The 23,887-nt window shown below is 45.1% G+C and overlaps 1 protein-coding gene across 2 annotated transcripts in view; it reads left to right on the forward strand.

Moving 5' to 3' along the window:
- POU2F3 (POU class 2 homeobox 3) overlaps positions 1–23,887 on the forward strand; it is a 121,725-nt gene that overhangs the window by 73,069 nt on the left and 24,769 nt on the right. For both annotated transcript variants that reach the window (XM_054997397.1, XM_054997398.1), the window contains 2 exons: positions 14,962–15,066; positions 17,636–17,738. In XM_054997397.1, the coding sequence (XP_054853372.1) occupies positions 14,962–15,066; positions 17,636–17,738 (208 nt within the window). The remainder of the gene's footprint in view (positions 1–14,961; positions 15,067–17,635; positions 17,739–23,887) is intronic.

The following is a 23,887-nucleotide window of genomic DNA, read 5'->3' on the forward strand; positions in this document are numbered from 1 at the left end:
GGACAAATGTTTCCTTATCTGTCTTGAACATTTTGCGTTTTCTCCTTTACAGATTGCAATGGGATTGCTGGATCCAGTTCTCTCAGTACAAAGTTCTTTCTTTGGATAATGTGGGAAGTTGCTTTGTGCCGAATCTGAGAACCGCTGGTCTCCCTAGCCCTGGGTGGTCTGCCTGAACTGGCAGCAACTAAGGCCTGGGGCAGAGGTCTGTCCTTTGAGATCTTTTGACTGCCGTACGCACTAAATTAAATACGACTCTGAGGTCTTCTGCCTGCAACGTATGAGTCCTTTTCACTGAGTAATGCAGCCTTATTTAAACTCGATAACTAATTCTTCTTTGTTTGGCAAAATTCCTTGAGTCAGTTGTTGCTAATCTGCAGTTCTCAGATACTTGATATTGCCAACACAAATTCCCGTCTAAGGCGGGGCATGCACAAGGCAACCTCTTCGCTTGGCAGAGGTGATCTTGCTTAGCTCTCTTTGGCACCCTATCTTCTCCCACTCCCCAAAGATCGTTGTGATTGGAGAAAAGTCTAGGGGGAGCATCTGCCAAACAGCAGCCTTCTTATAGGCCTAAACCTTTCTGGAAGTTTTGATTCCTTTCATCCAGTAGGTAGACATGGGGAGGGGGGCTGTGAAAGACCCTCTTCCAAGTCTAAGAGGAGTTACAGAAGAAGCTTCGGAGCAAGAGACAAAAACAAAAAAAAAGAAGTGAACAATAAGGAGAGAGGTAGGGAGGGGATAGAAGAGATAAGAAGGAAGAGGTGGAGAGGGTGCGGCTCTGACAAGCTTTGAAGAGGAGAAACCTGAATTTAGTGGGGTAGGGTTAGGGACTGGCAATGCCAAGATGTGGAAAGAGGCACCCGGAGAAGGGAAGCTATTGGTGAGGGTGCAGAGGGTAGACAGTGAAAGAGACTGCTGTGGCCTACTTTTTTAGAAGAAGAATCAGGAGTCAGAGGCAAGGTGCTAAGAAGCAACAAAATTTCACGCGGAGTGAAATTCAGAGGTGAACCTGTTGAGAAGAAGCATCTCTAGGAATTGCCAAAAGAGCTTTGTGGTGATTAGCCATTTTTTTCAGGTTTCCCTCCATGCTTCTTGGGAGATAATTTTTAAGGAGCATGACCCCATCAAAGCAAAGCGCTCCCATTTAGGTCCAAGAAGCATGCTACAAAGACACTGGGTGAGATACGGGCACCTTCCATACATTCCAATGAAATTAATCTTCCGGGGGGGAGTATATTTTGTTGCATCTCCTACTTGAAGAAAATCAGATGACCAAAAACTACTTGAGGTTCCATTTTTAAAGTATGCAAGTTTGGCACAATATCAAGCCTCAGTCCATGATGTGGCTTTGTAACACCTGCAAGACATTAACCCAAACATTGAGTCAAAGAACATTTGTGTCAAAAAAGAACATGCACTTGTGCCTGTGCCTGGAAGGACCTCCAGATAGAGGCCAACTAGGGTGCCCCAGAAATAATTACTCTTGGTGGGGGGGGGAGAGTTCTGGAAGAAAAAGTCAATTATCTTTTCTGGAGAGCCCGTCTCAAATGATCCAGAGGAGTTAGCCGTGTAAGTCTGTAGTAGCAAAATAGTAAAGAGTCCAGCAGCACCTTTAAGACTAACCAACTTTAAAGTAGCATAAGCTTTCGAGAGCCACAGCTCTCTTCGTCAGATCTTTCCCCTTCTCAAATGTTCTGCTCATGTGTCAAATTGCATTTTGCAGTCTTTGTTGGTGGGCATTTATTGCTTCTTGAGGTAATTTGCTTTAGGGATATATTGATCGGTTGTCATAGTGACCTTGAGATCAAGAAACCACTGACAGTGTGGGTTACAAATATGTGTTTTTATAATAATTAATAGAAAAAAATTAAGTGTAGGAGTCTGTCATTTGCTGCTCTTCTGCATACCATTAATTGCGTCTGCAACTGTCCAGATTTTCTCGTAATCCACCGTTAAACCCATAACAAGAACAAAAATTACATTGCTGACTCTTACCCTGAGAAAATTCCTGTTAGTAATTGAGTTACTATAAAGTTTTTATCCATTTTTAGGCTGTTATAGGATTAAGATGTTGCATGTCTTGTCCCTGATTGTATTTATTTATTTTTTCAACTGTTAAGTTTTGTTGGTTGTGTAAGGCAATATAGTAATGGGGTAATTGTGAGATTGCTATTTACAAGCAAATAATGTTTTGTTTTATTTTATGATGCCTATAAAAGGACAAGCTTGAAGAGGGGGGGGGCTACATAAAATGGAAAGGATTTGGGGAAGAATAGCTTTGTACGTGGCAATGTTGCTCTGCCCGCACAACCAAAATCTTCCTGTCTGTCTTTGCTCAGCTTGCTCGGAACACTTCAGTCAGCCCTTCTGTCCCTGAAGGTGTTGGGATGGGGGATTCCCAGGGCTTTTTTTCAGCTGGAACATGGTTGAACGGAGTTCCGGAACCTCTTGAAAATGGTCACATGGCTGGTGGCCCCGCCCCCTGATCTCCAGACAGAGGGGAGTTTAGTCTGGAGATCAGGGGGCAGGGCCACCAGCCATGTGACCATATTCTCCAAGGGCAACCCACTGAGTTCCGCCACCTCTTTTCCCCGAAAAAAAGTGCTGGGGATTCCTAATCCTCTTTTTGAAACACAGGAATCAGACTAAATAAATATGTGCAAATGAGGGAAGATGCTTAATTGATTCCAACCGAGTGTTGCATGCATTGCAGTCTAGGCAACTAGATCCATGCACACAGCCCTGGTGGAGCCCAAGCGGCAACTGAATCAACATCTTTCTATATAAAAGGCAAGCCGTATTGGCAATGAGTCACTTTTTATCTTGGTGTGCCTGCGCAGGAGCAAAAGTGTAAGGAGACACAATGTTAGCTGGGAAGCAGTTTTAAAAGACAGAGGCGGCAGAGATCCATCCTTAGAGGATTCCCCTCCCTATAGGCTCTGTCAATTTCACCTCTCCAGTCTAAAACTGTGTGGGATCACAACCAGAGGACAGCAAGGAATGGAAATGGGCTGAAGCTGCCTTTCAGAGACAAGCTTGAACCTGGAGAGGTTATCATGGGCTGAAATCTTTTTTCTGGCATTTCACAGCCCCTTCACACAGCTCCAGTGTATACGAAAGCCACCAACTTTGTCTTTTTAAACTATCCTTCCTGGCTAACATTGCATCTCCTGGCACGTGTTCTTCACGTATCAAATGTCTCATGTAGAGAAACTCTTAGAGTTACCAAGCTCCAGGTGGGGGAACTTGTGGCACCATTACAGCGGAAGCCCTTCGGGCCATTGAAGGTGATAAGTATGGTGGAGGAAAAGTAACAAAGAAGGCTATCCTGGGAAAATAAGAACTGAAAGAGGTTTGGGAAGACCACAAGAAACCTTTCAAGGAAAAATCAAGGCGGCTGTGAGAAACACAAGTAGGGATTGGGGTGCAATTGTAGGAATCCGAGGATGGATAATACACGTGCTCAGTACTGAAAGGAGTGGCTGATTTGGGCAACTGAGATATGGACAGAGGCAAAAGTCCTGAGGTGTGAGACGAGGAGAGGTCCAGCCCAGAAGATGGCTAGCTACTGTAGACTTGGGATCACCCACCAGGCCTTTTACGGGAATTTTCTTTACAGTGACGTTGAGCAAGAGGAGTGTATGAGTAGGAGAACAAAATAAGACATTCGGCTCAGCCTGACAGGTCTAAAGACATGTGTCTCTGCATCTGATTATCATCTCATCCATCTGTGTCTTTTGCCACTCTCCAGACTTGGGCCTTCCAACACAAAGTGGCTGCAGTTTCTTGTAGTGCTTCAGCGCGTCTTCTCTGGCAGTGGCGTATCTGCTGAACGCGGGTTCCGTGCCAAATGTATATAGATTAGTTACAAAACAGACTCTCTCTTTTTTTTATTATTAGCACTATTATTGCTATTCCTGCCATCTCTCTATTGCTTGAGCAGTAATTACAGGCAGGTTGGGAGATGTTCTCTCTCCTCATCATTCTCCCTTCTTGTGAAATGTTTATGAAACACCTTCGACAAACGAGTTATGCAACCAGGCAGGAGAGCTTTGATCACTTTCCATCACCCACCTTTTGTTGCTGAAGTGGAGGTTTTTTTCCCCTATTGGGTTGAGGTGAGATAGCCATTGATCCAATGTCCAGGTGATCAAGACCCAGCAAGACGTATGTGCAAAGGCTCTCTGTAGGTGGACAAAACGTCCTACCTGTGGGCAGCATTCACTTTCACAAAGGTGACATTGCCTTTGGATTTCACCTGTCTGAGAGCCTTGAACCCCATTTCTCGTGTGCTTCAGTTGAGGGGCCCCGCAATCACTTTACCTAAAAGGGATCGAGGGGTTAGGGAAATGGCCCTCTGAGGAAGTCTGAAGCATCCAGAGCTTCTAAGTTTAAGAAGAAAAAAGGGACCAGCATAATAGATTTATAAAATGGGGGCGGAGAGAAAGATGCAACAAGCATATTGTTTCCTTGCTTTGGTTTGTAGTAGGTCCAGGTCAGGATGAAAGGAAGCCTTTGACACAGGGCTCATTTTGAGGGGGAACGCACAGGAGCGCAGTTCCGGTAGTTCTCCAAAGAGGTCACATGTCAGGTGGCCCCGCCCACCTGATTTTTGGCCATTTGGGGCCAGTTTGGGCCTGGATTGAGCTAAAAATGGCCAGGATCGGGCCTAAAACAGCTAGGATTGGGCCCAAAATGGCCAGGATCAGGCCTCTGATGGGGGTGGATCACTCTCCTTCTCAGCAGTGGCCCAATTCTGACCATTTTGGGCCCCTTTGCAGCCATTTTCAGCTCCCTTTTGCCATTTTGGGCCCAATTTCGGCCCTGAATGGCCAGGATTGGGTCCAAAACAGCCAGGATAGGTGAGGTCAGGGGGTGTGGCATATGCAAATCAGTTATGCTAATAACACATTCCTGGTGGTGTCAAGGGGCATGGCACATGCTAATGAGTTATGCTAATGAGTTCCTGCAGCTCTTTTTCTATGAAATGACCCCTGCTTTGACACAACTCATGATTTCACTTTTAAAGTCTGCTTGATGATGTGATGGAGGCCATTGGCTTAGATCTCCTCCCTGGTCTTTGCTTTTTTCATCTATCAAGTGTCACCAGCCCCTGCAGGCCCAAAATGACAATATACGGGATTGTGCAATGTGCACTGCTGAAGGTGGACTTGTAAAATTGTACTTGCTCCTTTTATGCTACTGGTTTTTACTAGTTTTTATGTCATTTAAATTGATGTGATCCACTCTGAACCTGGTTGGCAGGGAGAGCAGACTATAAGTCCAATAATAAATAAATAAATAAAGTAAAAATTGGATTAGATAGGGGAAGGATCCATTTATGGCTATTTGCCAAGCTAGCTAAATGGAAACTCCATGTTCAGGTGCAGGCTGCCTTTGTGTAAAAAGAACAGGGTTCAGCCATCATATGAGATTTTCTAGGGACATATGGTTGACCCTTGTTTAAAACCATTTTAAAGGCACCAGGGATCTCAAACGGTGACTTTGGCATCAGGACCAAAGCTGAGAGCCAAGCTACAAGTGTCGCCTGACACAGGTTGGACACTTGTCAGCTTCCCTCAAGTTTTGATGGGAAATGTAGGCTTCCTGGTCTTACAGCTTGGCTCTCCATTTAACTGAAGTTTACAGAACCCCCCCCCCCCCCACACACACACACAGCAGAGGGGAAGGGGGGCGCCCAGCGAGAGCCTGACGCCTGCACTCCCCTCCCAACCGCATGTTCTCCCTCCCATAGACTGCCGCTCTGTAAACTTCAATTAAATGGAGAGCCAAGCTGCAAGACCAGGATGCCTACATTCCCCATCAAAACTTGAGGGAAGCTGTCAAGTGTCCAACCTGTGTCAGGCATCACTTGTAGCTTGGGTCTGAGGCACCATGTCCTACCACAGCGAGCAGCCCCCACAGAAGTCCAGCTCTCCACTGGGCTATAGCACCGCCATTGCAGATGGCTGGAGAGTGATACTACACCTCCCAGCCTAGCAGGAGTCAGATCATGCAAGCAAGCAAAAGGCTCTCATCTGGACTTCAGCCTAGGTCCGCCTTCTGGGCAACTATCTGCTTCTCTGATTAGGCCACCTGTAGAGCTGTTCTCATGGCACTGTCCTAATTACTGAAAAAAGGATGTCTAGGAAGGTGTAGCCCTGATCTGGGTAGCCCAGGCAAGCCCGATCTCATCAGATGCTGGAAGTTAAACAGGGTCTGCCTCTGTTAGTCTCTTGCCTTGAAAATCCCAGCAGGGGTTGCCGTAAGTCGGCGATGACTTCACATCGCTTTCCACCACCAGGACGATGTAATGAGGAGTACAGTGAAAGCCTGTGCGTTGTACAAGAACAGTGTATTCTTGTACACACCTCGTAATTTACCAGCGTCAAGCTTCAACTGTATTTGGAAGTATCTCTCTGTCCTCTCCTAATGAGCTCCCAGAGGACTTAAAAGGAAGAGAAATATGGCACTTCTGAAGTCTTAATTAACTGAAAAAGTAAGACAAGTGTTGCTAAGTCAGATGCAAGGACCAGCTAGTAAGCTCACTAACTGCCAGGTATTTTGCCTTTCTGATTCGATACTAATCAGCCATTTTTTTAAAAAGAATAAATCAGGTAGTTGTGATTTGGGAAAGGGTTATAATTTCTTTGCTATTGACTCCACACCCGGATCCACCCTCCAGGCTCCACCCCTGACCCGTCAGAAATTCACCAGGCTCCGCCCCCTCGCCCTTTCCAACCACACTGCGGCCCCACCCATTTTAAAAATCACCGGTTGGCAACCTTACTGGGCAGCCCAGTGTCTGTCTCTAGCTGTGACTAGCAAGAGACCACAAAGAAGTTCGCCAACAAGAGAAAATGGTTCCTTCTTCATTCATGGAAGCTCATTTCAAAAGGTTAGGTTGATGTGGCTTAAAGGATGTGCGACATTCTTTGTAGCGGTGCCAGCAAGTGCCACTTGGGGTGGGCTGGAGACGGGAGATCTACATTTGAATCTATAGCCCAATTAGTTATCACCGTCGGCAGCCCCTCGTGCACCTGGTGGTAAGTATGATAGGCGTCGCGATGTTGGTCGCTCATTCCTTCTCGCTAGGATTCCTGTCCAACAAATTGCTACCTCCTTTTGTGAAAAATGTTCTACACCTGGAACACCTGCGGGAGGACAAGAAATCCCACAGGTGCCGCTTGTCCCGTGTCAGGATTGCAGAGATGGGAGGCAAAAATGTCCTGTTGCATATCTCACCTTAGCAGACATGCAAGCACAAGAGCTTCCACCCCACAAAACGGTGGTGACCCCTGTTGACTACACCCTTATTCCTGTGCAGAATATTCTTGGCACTGAGAAAAAATATATATATATATATATATATATATCAGTATCTCCAGTTTCTTCACACCTCCTGTTGATTTGGCCTCAACATTAAGTCAAACAAAACCCCAGGGAGCTTATCAAGATTAGGGGTTTTATGCATTCATATGCATGCAGTTTTCTTCTGCATATGCAACAGGGGCTTTTTGAAGGGTTGGCTCAGGATCCTGTCTTTTGCGGTTTGGTTGCATTTCCAATTGATAATGAGCCACTAACATCAGAAGGAGGACCGAAGTAAACCTAGAAACCAGATGCAACAGAGGGGCACTTTGGTTTGGTTTCTTGTACCTTCTTCAGTTCCACATGGAAGTTCTAAGAAGCTGGGAACGCCAGGTGGGAGATGGCTTGTTGAAAGGAATTAAAACAGTCAAAACCGGGAAGCGGCTCTTTTTTTTGCCAACCCTACCCTACCTCATGTTCTCATGTTGTTCAGAAGTAGGATGCAGCAACACACCCCTTTGTGCTTGGCCTGGTTCCAAATCCTTCTGTCTTGGCAGCAGGAGAAATTGATTTCAGTTTGGAAATGGCTTGAGGTCTTTCCACACTCGTTACTGATCACGATCATACTGTTCCCAGGCGTCTGTCCTGTGCTCCGTCTCTTTTTCGCTTCTCGTGGTGGCTGTTTGGGATTGAAACTTCAGATCTGGGTTAGACAAGGACACATGAATCCTTCCGCAGGTTTTTGGGTCTTCAAGCGTTGTGGCTACAAAGGAGGAGCACTTGGCTTTCTGTAAGTTGGTTCTCAAACAGAAAGAACTGGGGGGGCGGAGTTTAAAGGTCTAACTGGTCTCTTTTTGTAGCCGGTTAGGAGTTCCTAGTAATCATTTGAAATGTCCATTTAAAAAGTGTCCTGGAAACCATTGTGATGTTGAGAACATAATAATTTTCTTCCAACAAAGTAGTCTAGAAGCTTTGAGCAGAGTAGGATACGATTGCATCCAGCTGCAAGATGGAAATATTGTTGTTCTGTTTTATGGACTGGGTTCTTTTAGAAACCTTACGGGATCTTTTGACTATGCCAAATGATAGATCCTACAGCTGTCATGCAGCGTCCTCTCTATCTCTGTCTTTGAACATCTCTGTCTCTCTCTATCTCTGTCTGCTCTTTGTGTTTCCTTTCTCATGAAAACTCCCTTATGTTTGTAAGTATCAGAAGAATTGAAAGCTTCCTGTCTCCCTCTTCTGGTTGGAAGCCGGATTGCAATTACTGGTTGTAGAGATGCTAGGGTAGATTAAGAAGGATTTGCATTTAATTTGGCAAGTGTTGTTGTTTTGAAAGAGTAAGCTTTCAGGCTCGACAAATCTCTTCTGCAAACAGAAATGAGATTTCGGAAGATGAGTTTGAACCTACCAGTGAGGTGGGTTTCCCGAGGAACTGTTTCTGATGATGCGGTTTACCGGAAGTAGTAAAGAGTTCAGTAGCACCTTTAAGACTAACCAATTTATTTGGTTATATCTCTGATCTCCAAATATTTCTTGATATCTCCAAATCTCAGATATATCTCTGGCCAGTTTCTTTATACCCTCCATGCATCTGACGAAGAGAGCTATGGTTCTCGAAAGCTTATGCTACAAATAAGTTGGTTAGTCTTAAAGGTGCTATTGGACTCTTTACTATTTTGCAACTACAGATTAACACAGCTAACTCCTCTGGATCTCTACTTGAAGTGACTCTCCTATCTGAAATGTGGGTTTGTTCCTTCTGACAGCCCATTACGTCTCCAAAGTTTGCAAATGTTTGCTAGTGAGGGCTGGTTCAGTAATTTGTGAAAGTTATTGTCCATCTTGTTCACTGTAAAAACACTCCCAGCTACTGGTCTTTAAACCTGTTGAGGAAGGAAAAATTAAGCAAAAATATGGGGGGTTGAAGGGTATTACCTAGGATAATACTGAGGACACATTTCTGGGGTTTAAAAATGTCATGCTTCTCAGAAATATCTTTTAGCACTTCATCTTAAGCATTTTTTTTACGTTTACTAATGGGATTAACTAATTGCAGATTTGTGGAAAGAGTTCCTCTTAGATTAATATAACAGAGAATGTAATGAATGGAGAAAATCAGTTAAAAAGAGCAACAGAGGAGGAGGAAACCGCAACGTTTTACTGACAAACTTCTTCTGTTCATATCAGATAGAGGATCATTTTATATTCCTCTGTTCAAGAAGCAAAACAAGATTGCAAGAATTCTCTCTCTCTTATTCTAACTGGTTTTCTTAATTTAAACAGCTCAAATTTATTCCAAGCTAGCGTTTGCCACTCGGCTCAATTTGTCAGGTTTTGTACATAATTGGAAAGAGATTGTGGCTTAAAGCAAACAGTTTCCATACTCCAGAAAAGTTGGCTTGAGCTAATATCTTGGTTTTCAAACTAAATACCAGACTGATATACTCAAGCTTAAGAGAATTTAGACTTCCCAATGGAACTTGGATCCACCCAGAGAACTAATTTATTAGATGAAGACAAAATGTCATCTCTACCCCTCCTGAGAGCTAGCAAGACTTTAATTTGAATGTAACCAAGCATGTCTGTGGTTTGACCAGCGTTAAAATTCTAATTACTCCCTCCTCAAAAACCTCCTGGCTACAATCCTATACATGGTTACCATGGAGTAAACCCATTGAACATCATTGGACTTACTTCTGAGTAAACTTGCATAAGCAATTTTGCAGGAAGCAATTTTTTCCAGGCCTGCTTGGCTAGAGATTCTGGAGGGGTTTATTTTTGCCATCTTCTAGGCATGGAGAAGGGGTCACTGGGGGTGTGGGGGGAAGGTAGTTGTGAATTTCTTACATTGTGCAGGGGGTTGGACTAGATGACCCTGGAGATCCCTTCCAACTCTATGATTCTATGATTCTAAGATTATGCTGCCGAGCTGCCAGGAATGTATGTATAGAATTCTTGCTATAGGTCAGATGGTGGTATTTTTAAAGAATTTGAAAACATTAATAGAGGTTATCTAGTCCAGTAAGCCCTGATAACTGAGTAGAACCTCCATGGTTAGAGGCAGTATATCTTTGCTGATAGCAATCACCTTTATGGCCTGCTTGTGAGCTTGTAGAGCTATCTTGCAGGGTGTTACTGGAAACAAAGTACCGCACTAGACAAATGTTTGGTATGACCCACTAATCTCTTTTATTCTCTTAGTAAAATAACACTGTCCATGATTGCAAAGGAGCTTGGATGTACCGCTCAGATTAATTTCTTGCAGTTTTTTTGCATGCCAAGCGGGATCGGGATGTGGGGGGTGGGGGTGGCATTCTCAATTTTTTGCTGTGAAGCATAGTGCTTGTGAAACTGTTCTGATCTTTTTGCTCAGGGCAGGTGGTTTGTGGTTTTGGATTTTGCTGTGTTCTCTTGCCAGGTGAGTAAACGATTATTAGTCACCATTATCATCAAAGACCACAGGAGAACAGATAGGGTGCCTGGGCCAGAATAAGAACAGTGCACGTCTTCCTTGGCCCCCTTTTGGTTTCACTCCTTGGCTCCCATTTTTGTAGCTAGCTGTTGTTGTAACCAGCCCCAGTTAATCCCAGTTCTGTCTCCAAATTCAGTGGCAGCTCTTCTTGGAACTTCTGTCCATCGTTCCCTGACCCTCTTCCTCCCCTCCCATTCCAAGCTTTGTTGGGAGGTTGGGCATCTTCCGGCCATTCTTTTAGGAGCTGACTTGAATATTACAGCCCTCCTTAGCTGAAAGCTGTTATGAGATTTCTTCACAGTGCTGCCAACCAAATCTTGCCACTAACTCTTAGTGGTTCGGTCAGGGCTTTTTGTCTGGGAAAAGAGGTGGTGGAACTCAGTGGTGGAACTCAAGACCGCACAATGACGTCACTTTGGGTCAGCTGGAACAAGGGGGGAGTTTTTTAAAGTTTAAGTTGCCCTCGGCAAAAATGGTCACATGGCCGGTGGCCCCGCCCCCTGATCTCCAGACAGAGGGGAGTTTAGATTGCCCTCCGCACCACACAGCAGCACGGAGGGCAATCTAAACTCCCTTCTGTCTGGAGACCAGGAGGCGGGGTCACCGGCCATGTGACCATTTTTAAGAGGTGCCGGAATGTCAAAAATGGTCACATGGCCAGTGGCCCTGCCCCCTGATCTCCAGGCAATCTAAACTCCCTTCTGTCTGGACATTAGGGGGCGGGGCCACCGGCCATGTGACCATTTTTAAGAGGTGCCAGAACTCTGTTCCACTGCGTTCCAGCTGAAAAAAAGCCCTGGTTGCAGTAGAGCCAAAGTGGGTTAGCTACATATTGGGTGAAAACGTGCCCATCTGCAGCACACTGAATTCTAAATAAAAATTCATGAGAGATTACTGGGGTAATGGTTGCTTTGGATCCTAATGAGTTGGGATGACAGAGAGGAAAAAAACCTTATTTTTATCTTAGCAGCAATTTTGATGGTACAATATAGAGGGAATCTCTACGATGCCAGCAACTAAAGTTCAGAAGATAAAACCTTGTTTGTTATTAATTTTATATTTTTGAAATTTTGAGAAGGTAGATACAGAGGCTTGTGATAGATTTTTCATTATTCAAGTACACAATTGTCTGGGGAAGAGGCGGGGTCTGGGGGAGCCCAGTGGGCTTTCGGGGACCACAGTTCTCTTTGTCAGATTCATCTGACAGGGAGAGCTGTGGTTATCGAAGGCTTATACTACATAGGAATTGGATGGTCTAGCTATTTTACTGCTGCAAACTAACAGGGCAAACTCCCTTGAAGCCTCACTCAAGCCAACTGACCCCAAAAGGACACCAAAAGGAGATGTTTACATTTACTAGCAAAGGAATGTTTTGATTGCACCCTCCCTCTCCGCCCCTAACTGCATCTTCTCTCTCCTCCCTTCCTCTTCTGTATTTGACCAGTTTCTGTACCATGCATCTGACGAAGAGAACTTGATTCTCAGAAGCTTATGCTACAATAAAATTGGTTAGTCTTAAAGGTGCTACTGGACTCTTTTTGATTTTGCTACTACAGACTGACACGGCTAACTCCTCTGGATCTCTACACAAGGCTTCTGGTACATGAAGAACACATGTCAGGAGATGCAATGTTAACCGAAAAAGGTAATTTAAAAAGACAGAGTCAATGGCAGGGCAAAGGCTCTGCTATACACTGGAGCTGAGTGAAGGGGCCTGTGAAATGCCAGAAGGGAAACTTCAGCCCATTATAGCTTCTCCAGGTCCAAGCCTGGCTCTGGTAGGCAGCTCCAGCCCATTTCCATTCCTTGCTGCCCTCTGGTTGCGATCCCACACAGTTTTAGACTGGAGAGGTGAAATTGACAAAGCCTTCAGGGAGGCAAAGATTAAATTAACCAGCCCTCTGAGGAGTGATCTCCAGCAGCTCTGTCTTTTTAAACTACGCTTCCTGGCTAACATTGTGTCTCCCTACACTTGACAAACATGTGCCAAGGCATCTCATATACAGAGATTCTTAGAGTTCTCAAGTAAGAGATTTAGGGAAGGGAGGGGATTTCCAAATTGGCCCCCTTCCTGCAGTTCCTCGGAGGCCACCAGCTTGCTCCATTCCAATTATGATAGAAAGTCTTGCTTAAGCAAGATTGTCAAGTTGCTTTTTTCTTTTTCTGTTTTTGTTTGTTTCTTTTATACTGTGTTGTTTGTAAATTTGTTCGAAGTGTATCTTCCATAATCTGCTTTGGGTCCCCATTGGGGGAAAAAGTGGGTCAAAACATACTAAATAAATAAATATGTTTTACACGTCTCTAACATCGTTCCTTAGACCTGATGCTTCTTAACATTCATTTTCAGCGGAAGACTAACCCAGTTTTTAATATTGTGAATAATGAGATAACTCATCACAATTAACACTGTATTGGTTTTGCATTGCGTTAACTAGGAAGATGATGTGATGTTAATTCTCTTATACGGTCTGTTAATGTTTTCTCGTAGATTGACTTTGTGTCTGCCAATTTGCTAATAATCTTGTCATGCTGCTTCTGTCATTCTTTTGATATGAAGCTGCCTCATATTGAGTCAGACCGCTGGTCTTTCTAACTCAGCGCATTGTCTACTTGGGCCGGTTGCGGCTCCCAACTCCTGCCACCGCAGGACAGACAAAATAAAAAGGTTCTTCACATCATGCATATTTACCTGGTGGGACTCACTGCCACACGATGTGACGATGGCAGTGGGCTTTAGAGTTGCCAACCTCCAGGCAGGGACTGGAGTTCTCCTGGAATTACAGCTGATCTCAGACTGGAAATGAAATATGGAGCTGTTATCTACGTGATGGCTGGAGAGGACTTCGATGGTCAAAGAGAATATATCTCTGAATGCCAGTTGCTAGAGGAAAGTTTGGGTGCTGTGCCCCTCTGCAGGCATCTGGTTTGCTGTAGCATATTGGTTAAGTGGTTGGGCTGCTGGTTCAAATCCCACTACTGCCACAAGCTCTGCAGGTGCCCTTGGGTAAGCCGCTTCTCTCAGCTCAGCTCCCCAACTGTATTGTGGAAATCATAATAGCACTGACTTTGTTCCCTCTTGGTGGGGCACTAAGTGGTTGGGCTGTGAATCAGCCTTCTGCTGGTTCATATCCCACTTCCTCCACAAGCTCTGCAGATGCTCTTAGGTAAGCCACTGCTCTCAGCCCCAGCTCCCCAGCTGTATTGTGGAGATAGTAATAATACTGACTTTGTTCACTGCTCTGAGTGTGGCGCTAATCTCTCCAGAAGGGCCTTATATTATATTAGCACAGTTATTGTTGTTGTTGCTGCTGTTGTTATTGTTGTTGTTTTTGTTGCTGCTGTTGTTTTGTTGTTACTCTTGTTGTTGTTGTCATTGTCATTGTCGTCGTCGTCACTGGGGGAATTAGGATGATGGACTGCACTGGAATGCAGGTCAGATCCAGCAGGGGTCATCTTATATTCTTAACTGGAGATGTCAGGATTTGACCCTGAGACCATCTACGTGCCAAGTATGTGCTCGGCCACTCAGACATGTCCCTTCTGTGACTCCCTTCCACATAATGGACTGTCAGCTTGGCCTGTACAGAACCTGTAGGTGGGTTGTCCAAAACATTCCTGAAATTGATGGTTGTTGTGGGTTTTCTGGGCTGTATTGCCGTGGTCTTGGCATTGTAGTTCCTGACGTTTCGCCAGCAGCTGTGGCTGGCATCTTCAGAGGTGTAGCACCAAAAGACAGAGATCTCTCAGTGCTGGCGAAATGTCAGGAACTACAATGCCAAGACCACGGCAATACAGCCCGGAAAACCCACAACAACCATCGTTCTCCGGCCGTGAAAGCCTTCGACAATACATTCCTGAAATTAATCTGAAAAATGTGATTTCTGTACAAAGGTGTCAAGAGACAGTGAGCTCTTCTTTTATACCTCCTGGTAGCAGTTTGGCTATTAATTTTCCATTACTGCTATATAAAAATAAGCAGCATTTGGAAGTTCTGGCCATCTACCCTTAAGGAGGCGTGGTTGGATCTTTCTTCAACACATCAAGTCCAGCCTTGGCAGCTGCCAACATCTGGAACTCTGCGCCCTGAATCTGCCTCTCCAGGCTCCAGTTTTTCCTGCTATTTCCTCATTGTTGACAGATATTATATAGTGACTCAGTTCTTTCCTCTGCAGATTAAGACGGAAGATCTCAGCGACTCCCTGCAAAGTGCCATCTCTTCCCGGACAAGCCATTTAGTACAAGGGCCCTCAATGATGCCTGGAGGCCAAATCGCTGGGGTAAGAGATTGAGAGCTTTATGGGTATCTGAATAGGAAACAGTTCTACTGTAGCATAGTGGTTAAGTAGCTGGGCTGTGAATCAACTCTTTGCTGGTTTGAATCCCACTACTGCCATGAGCTCAGCAGGTGGCCTTGGGTAAGCCACTCCTCTCAGCCCCAGCTCCCCAGCTGGATAGTCTTTACTATAATAAAAACTGCCCCCCTCCCAATTATATGAGATTTTCTCCTTTCCTTAACCTATATTTTAGTACTGAGATTCTCTCCCCACTATGGTTGCCAGCTCAGTGTTAACTTCAGATGGGTAGCCATATTGGTCTGTAGTAGAAGATCAAGATTTGGATCCAGTAGCATCGCAAAGACCAACTAGATTCCCAGGGTATGGGCTTTCAAGAATCCTGAAAATCCAGTTGGTCTTTATGGTGCTACTGGACCTGGATCTAACTCAGTGTTAGTTAGCACCTGGTAGGAGGCGGCAGGGAAGAGGGACAACCAATTTGGTGCCCCGTCAAACTGCATTGTCACTTTCGGGACACAAAACCAAACGTGATGTCAACATGTCGGTGTGAGACTCTACATCCTGGAGTGTCACACCAACACAACGGTGTCACTTCCGGTTTCACACATCTGTGCAGCGCCATCATCTTGTCAAGCAGCAGTGCGCCTCCTGGGGCGCACCCAGGAGTGTGCCCCAGGAGGCGCATTCCCCTGCCTTTCCCCCCACCAACCAGGTAAGCAGGGGGTAAAAAGTGGGAGTGGGGGATCTCTTGCCCCCATCAGGGAACTAGCAACCCTAAGCTGTAGTAAGTTTTGCTGAAGCGTTGACAAGGAAGTCACGGCACGGCACGAAGAGACAAAATTCTGACCATCAGCTCCAGGAATTTCCCAACCAAGAGTTGGCAACCCTACCTTAGGGTGGAGGATGAAAGTCTTCAGACTTTATTGAGCAGAGTGGGGGGGCTGCAAGCCACTATTCTAACAAGTAAAGTTCAATATGAGTCAATAATTTTTTTCAACAAGTCAAATAATCAGTGCTATAATGTATAGGTAATATATAAGGTTAAGAAGGTTGAAAGAAAACAGTATTTGTAATTTTTTATTTCTCTTTATCTTTTTTCATCTGTTTCTTTTGAAGAAATCCTGTATGTCCAACAGCTCAGAAACTCATTGCTCACTGCACTTTTTTTTTTTTTTACACAAAATGTGCATAGCTGCACAGTAACCTATGAGTCTCTGGCATAATGCTGGATCTCTTAACAGAAACTCAACTAAGAGCAGAACCACAAGTGACAAAAGGCACAGGTTGGACACTTGTCAGCTTCCCTCAAGTTTTGGCGGGAAATGTAGGCATCCTGGTCTCGCAGCTTCACTCTCCGACTGCTGCCCAATGGACTTTTCAACTGTCACTTGTCCAACATTCCGCCAAGCTGCCTACATTTCCCGCCAAAACTTGAGGGAAGCTGACAAGTGTCCAATCTGTGCCTTTTGTCACTTGTGGTTCTGCTCTAAGTTTCTGTGTTTCTCTCAGCCTTGTGTCTGTCCTCAACCTTTGTTATCTCATTCTTCTTGATTTTTATATTGTATACTTCTTGTGGCGGCAACCTGTCATGTTGTATACTCTAAAGCATCATGCACTTTATTTATTTATTTTATTTTATTTTTATTTACATCATTTATAGCCCGCCTTTCTCGCTGAGACTCAAGGTGGATTACACAGTATGAGGTTAATACAATCAGTATCAAGTACATTTCAATACAATACCATAAGGTAAACAGATACAAGTTTAAAAGACATAGCATTAGCAAGGATCCAAGACAGAGTAGAAAAAATACTGGAGGAAAACATAATCAATTCTAGGACTAACATTAGACAACATGGCGTGCTGGTGTGTTGGCTGTACATAGGAGTACATATTTAAAGCAGCAGATAACATATAAGGCAAAAATAGTGATGAAGTCTATGATCCCCAACTCGTTAGTGAAGCATCTGAGACCCCATCCCTACAATACCTCCCTCCGATTTGAGTAAAAAGCCTTTTTGAATAGTTTGGTTTTGCATCGTTTACGGAAAGCCAGGAGAGTGGGGGCTCTACAGGGCTTTTTTTCTGGGAAAAGAGGTGGTGGAACTCAGTGGTGGAACTCAAGACCACACAATGACATCACTTTGTGTCAGCTGGAACAAGGGGGGAGGTTTTTTTTTAAGTTTAAATTGCCCTCGGCAAAAATGGTCACATGGGTGGTGGCCCCACCCCCTAATCTCCAGACAGAGGGGAGTTTAGACTGGCCTCCATGCTGCTTGGTGGTGCAGAGGGCAATCTAAACTCCCCTCTGTCTGGAGATCAAGTGGCAGGGCCACCGGCCATGTGACCATTTTTAAGAGGTGCCGGAACTCTGTTCCACCACGTTCCCGCTGAAAAAAAGCCCTGCTTCTATATATAAATAAATGAACAGCGACAGCAGTAAGGACGTTGATGATGATAACAGTGTGTCCACAGTAGAGCGCCGTGCCTTTGCCACCCCAGCCCAAGGGGCTGATATTCTAATTGACATGTGTTTTCCTTCTACTGCAGGATATGAGTTCTCTTCACACTTTGCAGCAGCTCGTCCAAGTCCCAGGCCACATGCAATCCGTCCCGCTGTTCCTGCTTTCTCAGGCCCCAACGGGGCAGCAAGGTAACATGAACACACACGTGCATATAGACAAACATAGGAAGTCGCTTTATGTCAAATCCGGCCATCGGTCTCTCTAGCCCAGCATTTTACTGGTGGCAAGCTCTCAAAAACACAAAACCAAGGAAGATCTTTCACACGGGCGAGATTCCAGGTTCAGCTGCAAAGCCTGAGGCCCTGCAGCTGGAAATGCTGGATCTTGGGACCTTAGATAAGGAGGGATCTGAGTCCGGGGAGACCAACAAGATTTCCAGGGTGTGAGCTTTTGAGAGCCAAAGCTCCCTTCATCTGATATCTAATATTTGGTCTCGAATTGTGTTTCCTTTTGTGCTGCCATTTATTTATTTTTTTAATTTTGTTGTTATTTTTATTTTATTTTATTTTATTTATATCATATTTGTATTCCACCCTCCCCGCAAGCAGGCTCAGGGCGGATAACAACCTTAAAATCATTTTAAAAACGTTCCATATGAAAACATTAAAACATCATATAAAAATAGCAGCACTCTTTTGCCTGGCAGCAACAATACAACTAATAACCAACGATACAGCAATACAACTGGATATAGCAGCACAGCTGGAGGTGGTTTAACTGATGGCTTAGTGGCAGGGTTGCCAACTGTGGGTTGGGAAATTTCTGGAGATTGGGGGGAGGAGCTCAGGAGAGGTAGGGTTTGAGGAGGGGAGTCCACCTTCCAAAACATCCATTTTCTCCAAGGGAACTGATCTCTGTGTTCTGAAGCTTAGTTGTAATTCCAGGAGATCTGCAGGCCCCACCTGGATGTTGTCAACACTACTTACAGCACAATCCTAAACTGGTCTATTTAGCATCCTGCTCAGGTCTATTCGACAGGGCTTATAACCAGAAAAGTGTTCTTAGGGTCACACTATATTTAGTTGGCCATCTGTGGTCTCGAAGCACAGTTTAAAAAGACAGAGCCGGCAGAGATCGCTCCTCAGAGGGTTTGTTCATTTCATCTTTGCCTCCCTGAAGGCTCTGTCTATTTCACCTCTCTGGTCTAAAATGGTGTAGGATCACAAACAGAGAGCAGCGAGAAATGGAAATGGGCTGGAGCTGCCTTCCAGAGCTGGGTTTGGACCTGGAGAGGTTATCATGGGCTGAAGTTTCCCTTCTGGCATTGCACACAGCCCCAGTGTATGGCAAACCCTTTGTCCTGCCGCCGGCTCGGTCTTTTTAAACTACCCTTCCCGGCTGCCATTGCATCTCCCGACACGTGTTCTTCGCACATCAGATATCCTGTGTAGAGAGACTCTCAGTTTAACCTTGATGATTGCCCCCCTTGACAAAGCCCATCTGGACTCCTGGATCCATGGCATGGTAACATTGAGACTCGATTGCTGTGATGCGCTCCACAGAGGTCTCCTCTCAAAGTCAGTCTGGGGACGCCGACTGGTGCAGAACTCCAAAGCTCAATTATTATCAGGAGCCAGGGGAAGCATGTGCATTACCCCCATTCACTTCATTGGCTGCTCATCAGGCTCAATTCAAGGTTTTGGCTATCACATACAAAGCCCTTCATGGCCTTGGCCCTTGATATCTACACGACAGTCTCTCTCCCCATGCTCCACCACGGCACCTTCGCTCGCCTGAACAGGCTCTTCTGCAGGCGCCACCCTGCAGTCAGGCAAAATCAACATCTACCCGTACCCACACATCCGCCATATGGACCAGTCTCCCTGAGGACATCAGGAAAGTGCCCCTTCTCCTGGCTTTCCATGAACTGTGCAAAATCAAGTAATTCAGGAGGGCCTTCTTATACAAGTAACAAAATCAAAAAGAGTCCAGTAGCACCTTTAAGACTAACCAATTTTATTGTAGCATAAGCTTTCGAGAATCACGTTCTCTTCGTCAGAGCTGAGCTATAAGGAAATGGCTCAAAGAGATGCTTTGGTGACGAGATAGGGACTGTAGGCTATTCCTGTGCACTTTCTGTTACTATAAGTATGTTCCTACTGGATCGTTTCCATGTCATTTAATACGTCCTATCAACAGTGCAATCCTAAGCAAACTTCCTCTAGTCTAAGCCCATTGATTTCAATGGGCTTAGACAGGGGTAACCTTGCTGAGGATTGCGCTGCAAACTTTGTTAGTTTCAGCTTCGTATCAGATTTCTTCTTGTTTTCAAATTTCTTCAACCTATATCCTGTTATAATGTTTATTCAATATCCCTACTGTTGATCATATAGAATTATACTGTGAAATCCGCCTTGAAAAGAGTCTCTCTACACAAGACCTCTTACACGAGGATGCTGAAGTGCAGGGAGACGCGATGTTAGCCGGGAAGCGTCTTCCTACACTTGAGCATCCATCCTTGGGGGAGGCGAAGATGAAATGAACAAAACTTCTGAGGAGTGATCTCTGCCTGCTGTGTCTTTTTAAACTACCCTCCTGTAGAGAGGTGAAATTGACAGAGCCTTCCTCTCTGTCTTTTTAAACTATGCTTCCTGGCTAACATTGCATCTCCCTACACTTGAGCATCCCCGTGTAAGAGGCCTCATGTAGAGAGACTCTCAGGGAGGAAGGAGGACTATATAACAAATAAATAAATAGTATAAGAGTTTGGTGTGGCAGACTTAAACGGAGTGCCTTGAATTATTATTTAATTAATGATAATTACAGTCGTTCAAGATGCCACAGGCATCTTTTTCAAAGAATACTTGCCCATTTTTTCCAAAATGTGTATTTGTTGTGGAAGTGGAATGGGGGGGGGATGGTAACTTTATATCCACTCCCTCGAGGTAGTCCTTGAGCCTCAAAGGGAATGACAAAGAGGTATAAATATGTTAATAAATATTTATTAAATAAATACCAGGCGGCTTCATTCGTACATGCCTGTGCACATCCCTTGGTTGCCTAACTGAATCGAGATGCAGTATCGAGATGCACCGAGCCTGAAGCAAGGTGAAGTGATCTGGGAGTCTCCCCTATGCTGTTTGATGGTTCATTCACACACACACACACGAGTCACCACTAGAGGTTGCAATCACAACACAACAAGTTGCATGTCTGAACCTGCTCTTAGCTGAATGAAGAATCGGGTTGTGTCGGCAAAGGAGAGGAAAAGCGTTCCTTAAAACTTCATTCTCATGGTTTTGGGATGAGTCTTTGAAGAGTGGATTGTTCTTGGCATCACTTCAGCGAGGGAAAGCCCTTTTCAGATTACGTTTTGGTCACTCCTGCCTCACACTCCAGGCAAGCGCACTATGCACCGTTCTCTCAGTATGTGTGAGCACCATTATGTGTGAACCAACGTGCTTATTCTCCAGCTTCAGTACAGTTGCTCGAAAACCTAGATTGGCTGCATTTGTGAGCACCTAATTCTGAAGCTACACATGATGTCTTATAATCATAGAATCATGGAGTCATAGGGTTGGAAGGGACCTCCAGGGTCATCTAGTCCAACCCCCTGCGCAATGCAGGAAATTCACCTCCCCCACACACACACACACAAACACCTCCAGTGACCCCCAGCTCCATGCCCAAAAGATGGGGAAACACCATCAGGATCCCTATCCAAACTGGCCTGGGGAAAATTGCTTCCTGACCCCAAGGTGGCAATCGGCATTGCCCTGTGTGTGTAAGAAGGGGCCATGAGAAATAAGCACTGATGTAACCCTTCCTGCCCTCCCTCTCATAATCTGCCTAGGTTCACAGAATAAGCACTGCTGTCAGGTGGCCATCTAGCCTCTGCTTAAAAACCTCCAAAGAAGGAGAGCCCACCACCTCCTGAGGAAGCCTGTTCCACTGAGGGACCACTCTAACTGTCAGGAAGTTCTTCTAACGTTTAGCTGAAAACTCTTTTGATTTAATTTCAACCCGTTGGTTCTGGCCCAGTCTTCTGGGGCAGCAGAAAACCACTCCACGCCATCCTCTATATGACAGCCCTTCAAGTACTTGAAGATGGTTATCACCTCTCAGTCGTCTCTCCAGGCTAAACATTCTGAGCTCCTTCAACCTTTTGTCATAGCACTTGGTCTCCAGACCCCTCGCCATCTTCATTGCCCTCCTCTAGACACGTTCCAGCTTGTCTATATCCTTCTTAAATTGTGGTGGCCAGAACTGAACACAATACTATAGGTGAGGTCTAACCAAGGCAGAGTAGAGCGATATCATCCCTTTGCATGATCTGGACACTATGCTTCTGTTGATACAGCCCAAAATCGGATTATCTTATCCACACAAAATGTCTATTGTACATATTAAGAAGATGGCGAGTGCTTTCCTGGTATGCAGCCAGAAGGGCAAAAACTGCTAATGACCAAAAAGGGCTAATGTAGACTGAGAACAAAGCTACAAGTGACTTTCTTCTCGTGGAGAACACTCGATTTTTCTTGCAAGGTTACCTGGGAAGTGAAGTCCGAGTGGTCCTTCCCCTCTCTGTTAGAATCGCTGCCTGAAGAGCCACAAGAGGGCTTCGTTTGGGGGTGGGCAACTGCTACTTTCTCCCAGGGCGTCCTGTGGGCTGCCTGCTCCTGGGGAGCTGCTCTGGAGAAAGCGGCCACATCGGTGAAGCTTCAGCCACAGCGACAGTGGAAGGATCTGCTGCAGATTCTTCTGTTGTCACTGTGGCTGAAGCATCACCGACGCTGCTGCTTCCAGAGCAGCTCCCCAGGAGCAGGCAGCCTGCAGGATGCCCTGGGATAAAGTAGAGCTGCCCGCCCCCAAACGAAGCCCTCTTGTGGCTCTTCAGGCAGTGATTCTAACAGAGAGGGGAAGGACCACTCGGACTTCACTTCCCAGGTAACCTTGCAAGAAAAATCGAGTGTTCTCCACATGAAGAAAGTCACTTGTAGTCACGCTCTCTGAATCAAAGTTCACTTCCAGACTGCTTGCTGTCATCCCTGGAGCCACAGAGTTGTGTCTTCCTTAAATCTCCATTTCCTGGCAGATGATTTTTATCCATCCGTAATATATTCACACAGCATCTCCTACCCCACTCCACACCCCCACTGAATTCCAGGAAGAAGCTCCCTGCGGCAAATCTGCCGCCCATCCTGCAGGTAGCTAGTGAAACCACTTGACTAATTTTGTCTGGCTAATTTAGATCCTATCTTGCTGAACCCTCGCTAAGATACTCAACATCGAAACAAGCCGCCTGAGCTCGGCACGACCCACTGAAGGCTTGTGCGCTTAATTACATTTCCATATGGGCCCTTAATTTGCAAGGTGCCTTGCAGATGAAACAATGCCCAACCCCTGCCCTGTGGCTCCGGCTGTGTGAGACATGACGTACAGGGTGAAGTGAGGATTTTGCTGAACTTGTCAAAGGTGGTGGAACCGGGATTACCCAGCTAATTTGTTGCTAAAATCAGGAAATCGGGAGCAGTATAGTAACATGATCGTGCAGTGACTCAGTTCTCAATAACTAGAGGAAAATGCTCTCTTGTTCTATCGGTAATGTTTGAACTCAGAAACTTTTAGCCCGCCCACCCCCCAAGTGTATTCGCTGTTGTTTGAACTAAGCACGGAGAATTTCACTGTTCTGTAAACCCATGCAGTTTTTTTCAGTTCTGAAAAGGGGGTGGGGAGAGATTCTGTATGTTTGAGTTAGAATGAGAATAACCCACCAGGGAAGACCCTCCTGTCCCACCATTGGTGAATGAGGTCATGATCCTTGAAACAGTTTCGTAACTCTTAAAACAAAATCGACTTAAACTGAATTATTCAAAAGGGCTTTTTTACTTAAATAGGAGGGCTGTACTGTTGGGAGGTGGTCTCAAAGAAATGTTGCACTAACTAGTTAGGGACTGTAGATTTCACCACTATGTTGCCTTACATCCTATCTGTTGCTTTAAGTATGTGCTCCTATGTACTACCTGTTGCTTTAAAGTAAGATCCTACTGGGTAGTCCTATGTTGTCAAATGTCAGTCCTAGAATTGCTTATGCTCTGTTTCAGCATTTCTTCAACGTTATGTCTTTGTAAATTTGCATTTATTTGACCTATGGCTTTGTTTATTGAAATGCCCTTGATATTGACTGTACTAATTTCACACTATGTAATCTGCCTTGAGTCTCAGTGAGAAAGGCGGACTAGAAATGACATAAATAAAATAATAAACATAAATGCTGTAGTATGGGTCGGAGAAAAACAGCATCCTGCCTGAAGTATGGAGGGAGGTGGAAGACTGG

This window comes from Eublepharis macularius, chromosome 14, assembly GCF_028583425.1.
Source record: "Eublepharis macularius isolate TG4126 chromosome 14, MPM_Emac_v1.0, whole genome shotgun sequence".
Lineage (NCBI taxonomy): Eukaryota > Metazoa > Chordata > Lepidosauria > Squamata > Eublepharidae > Eublepharis > Eublepharis macularius.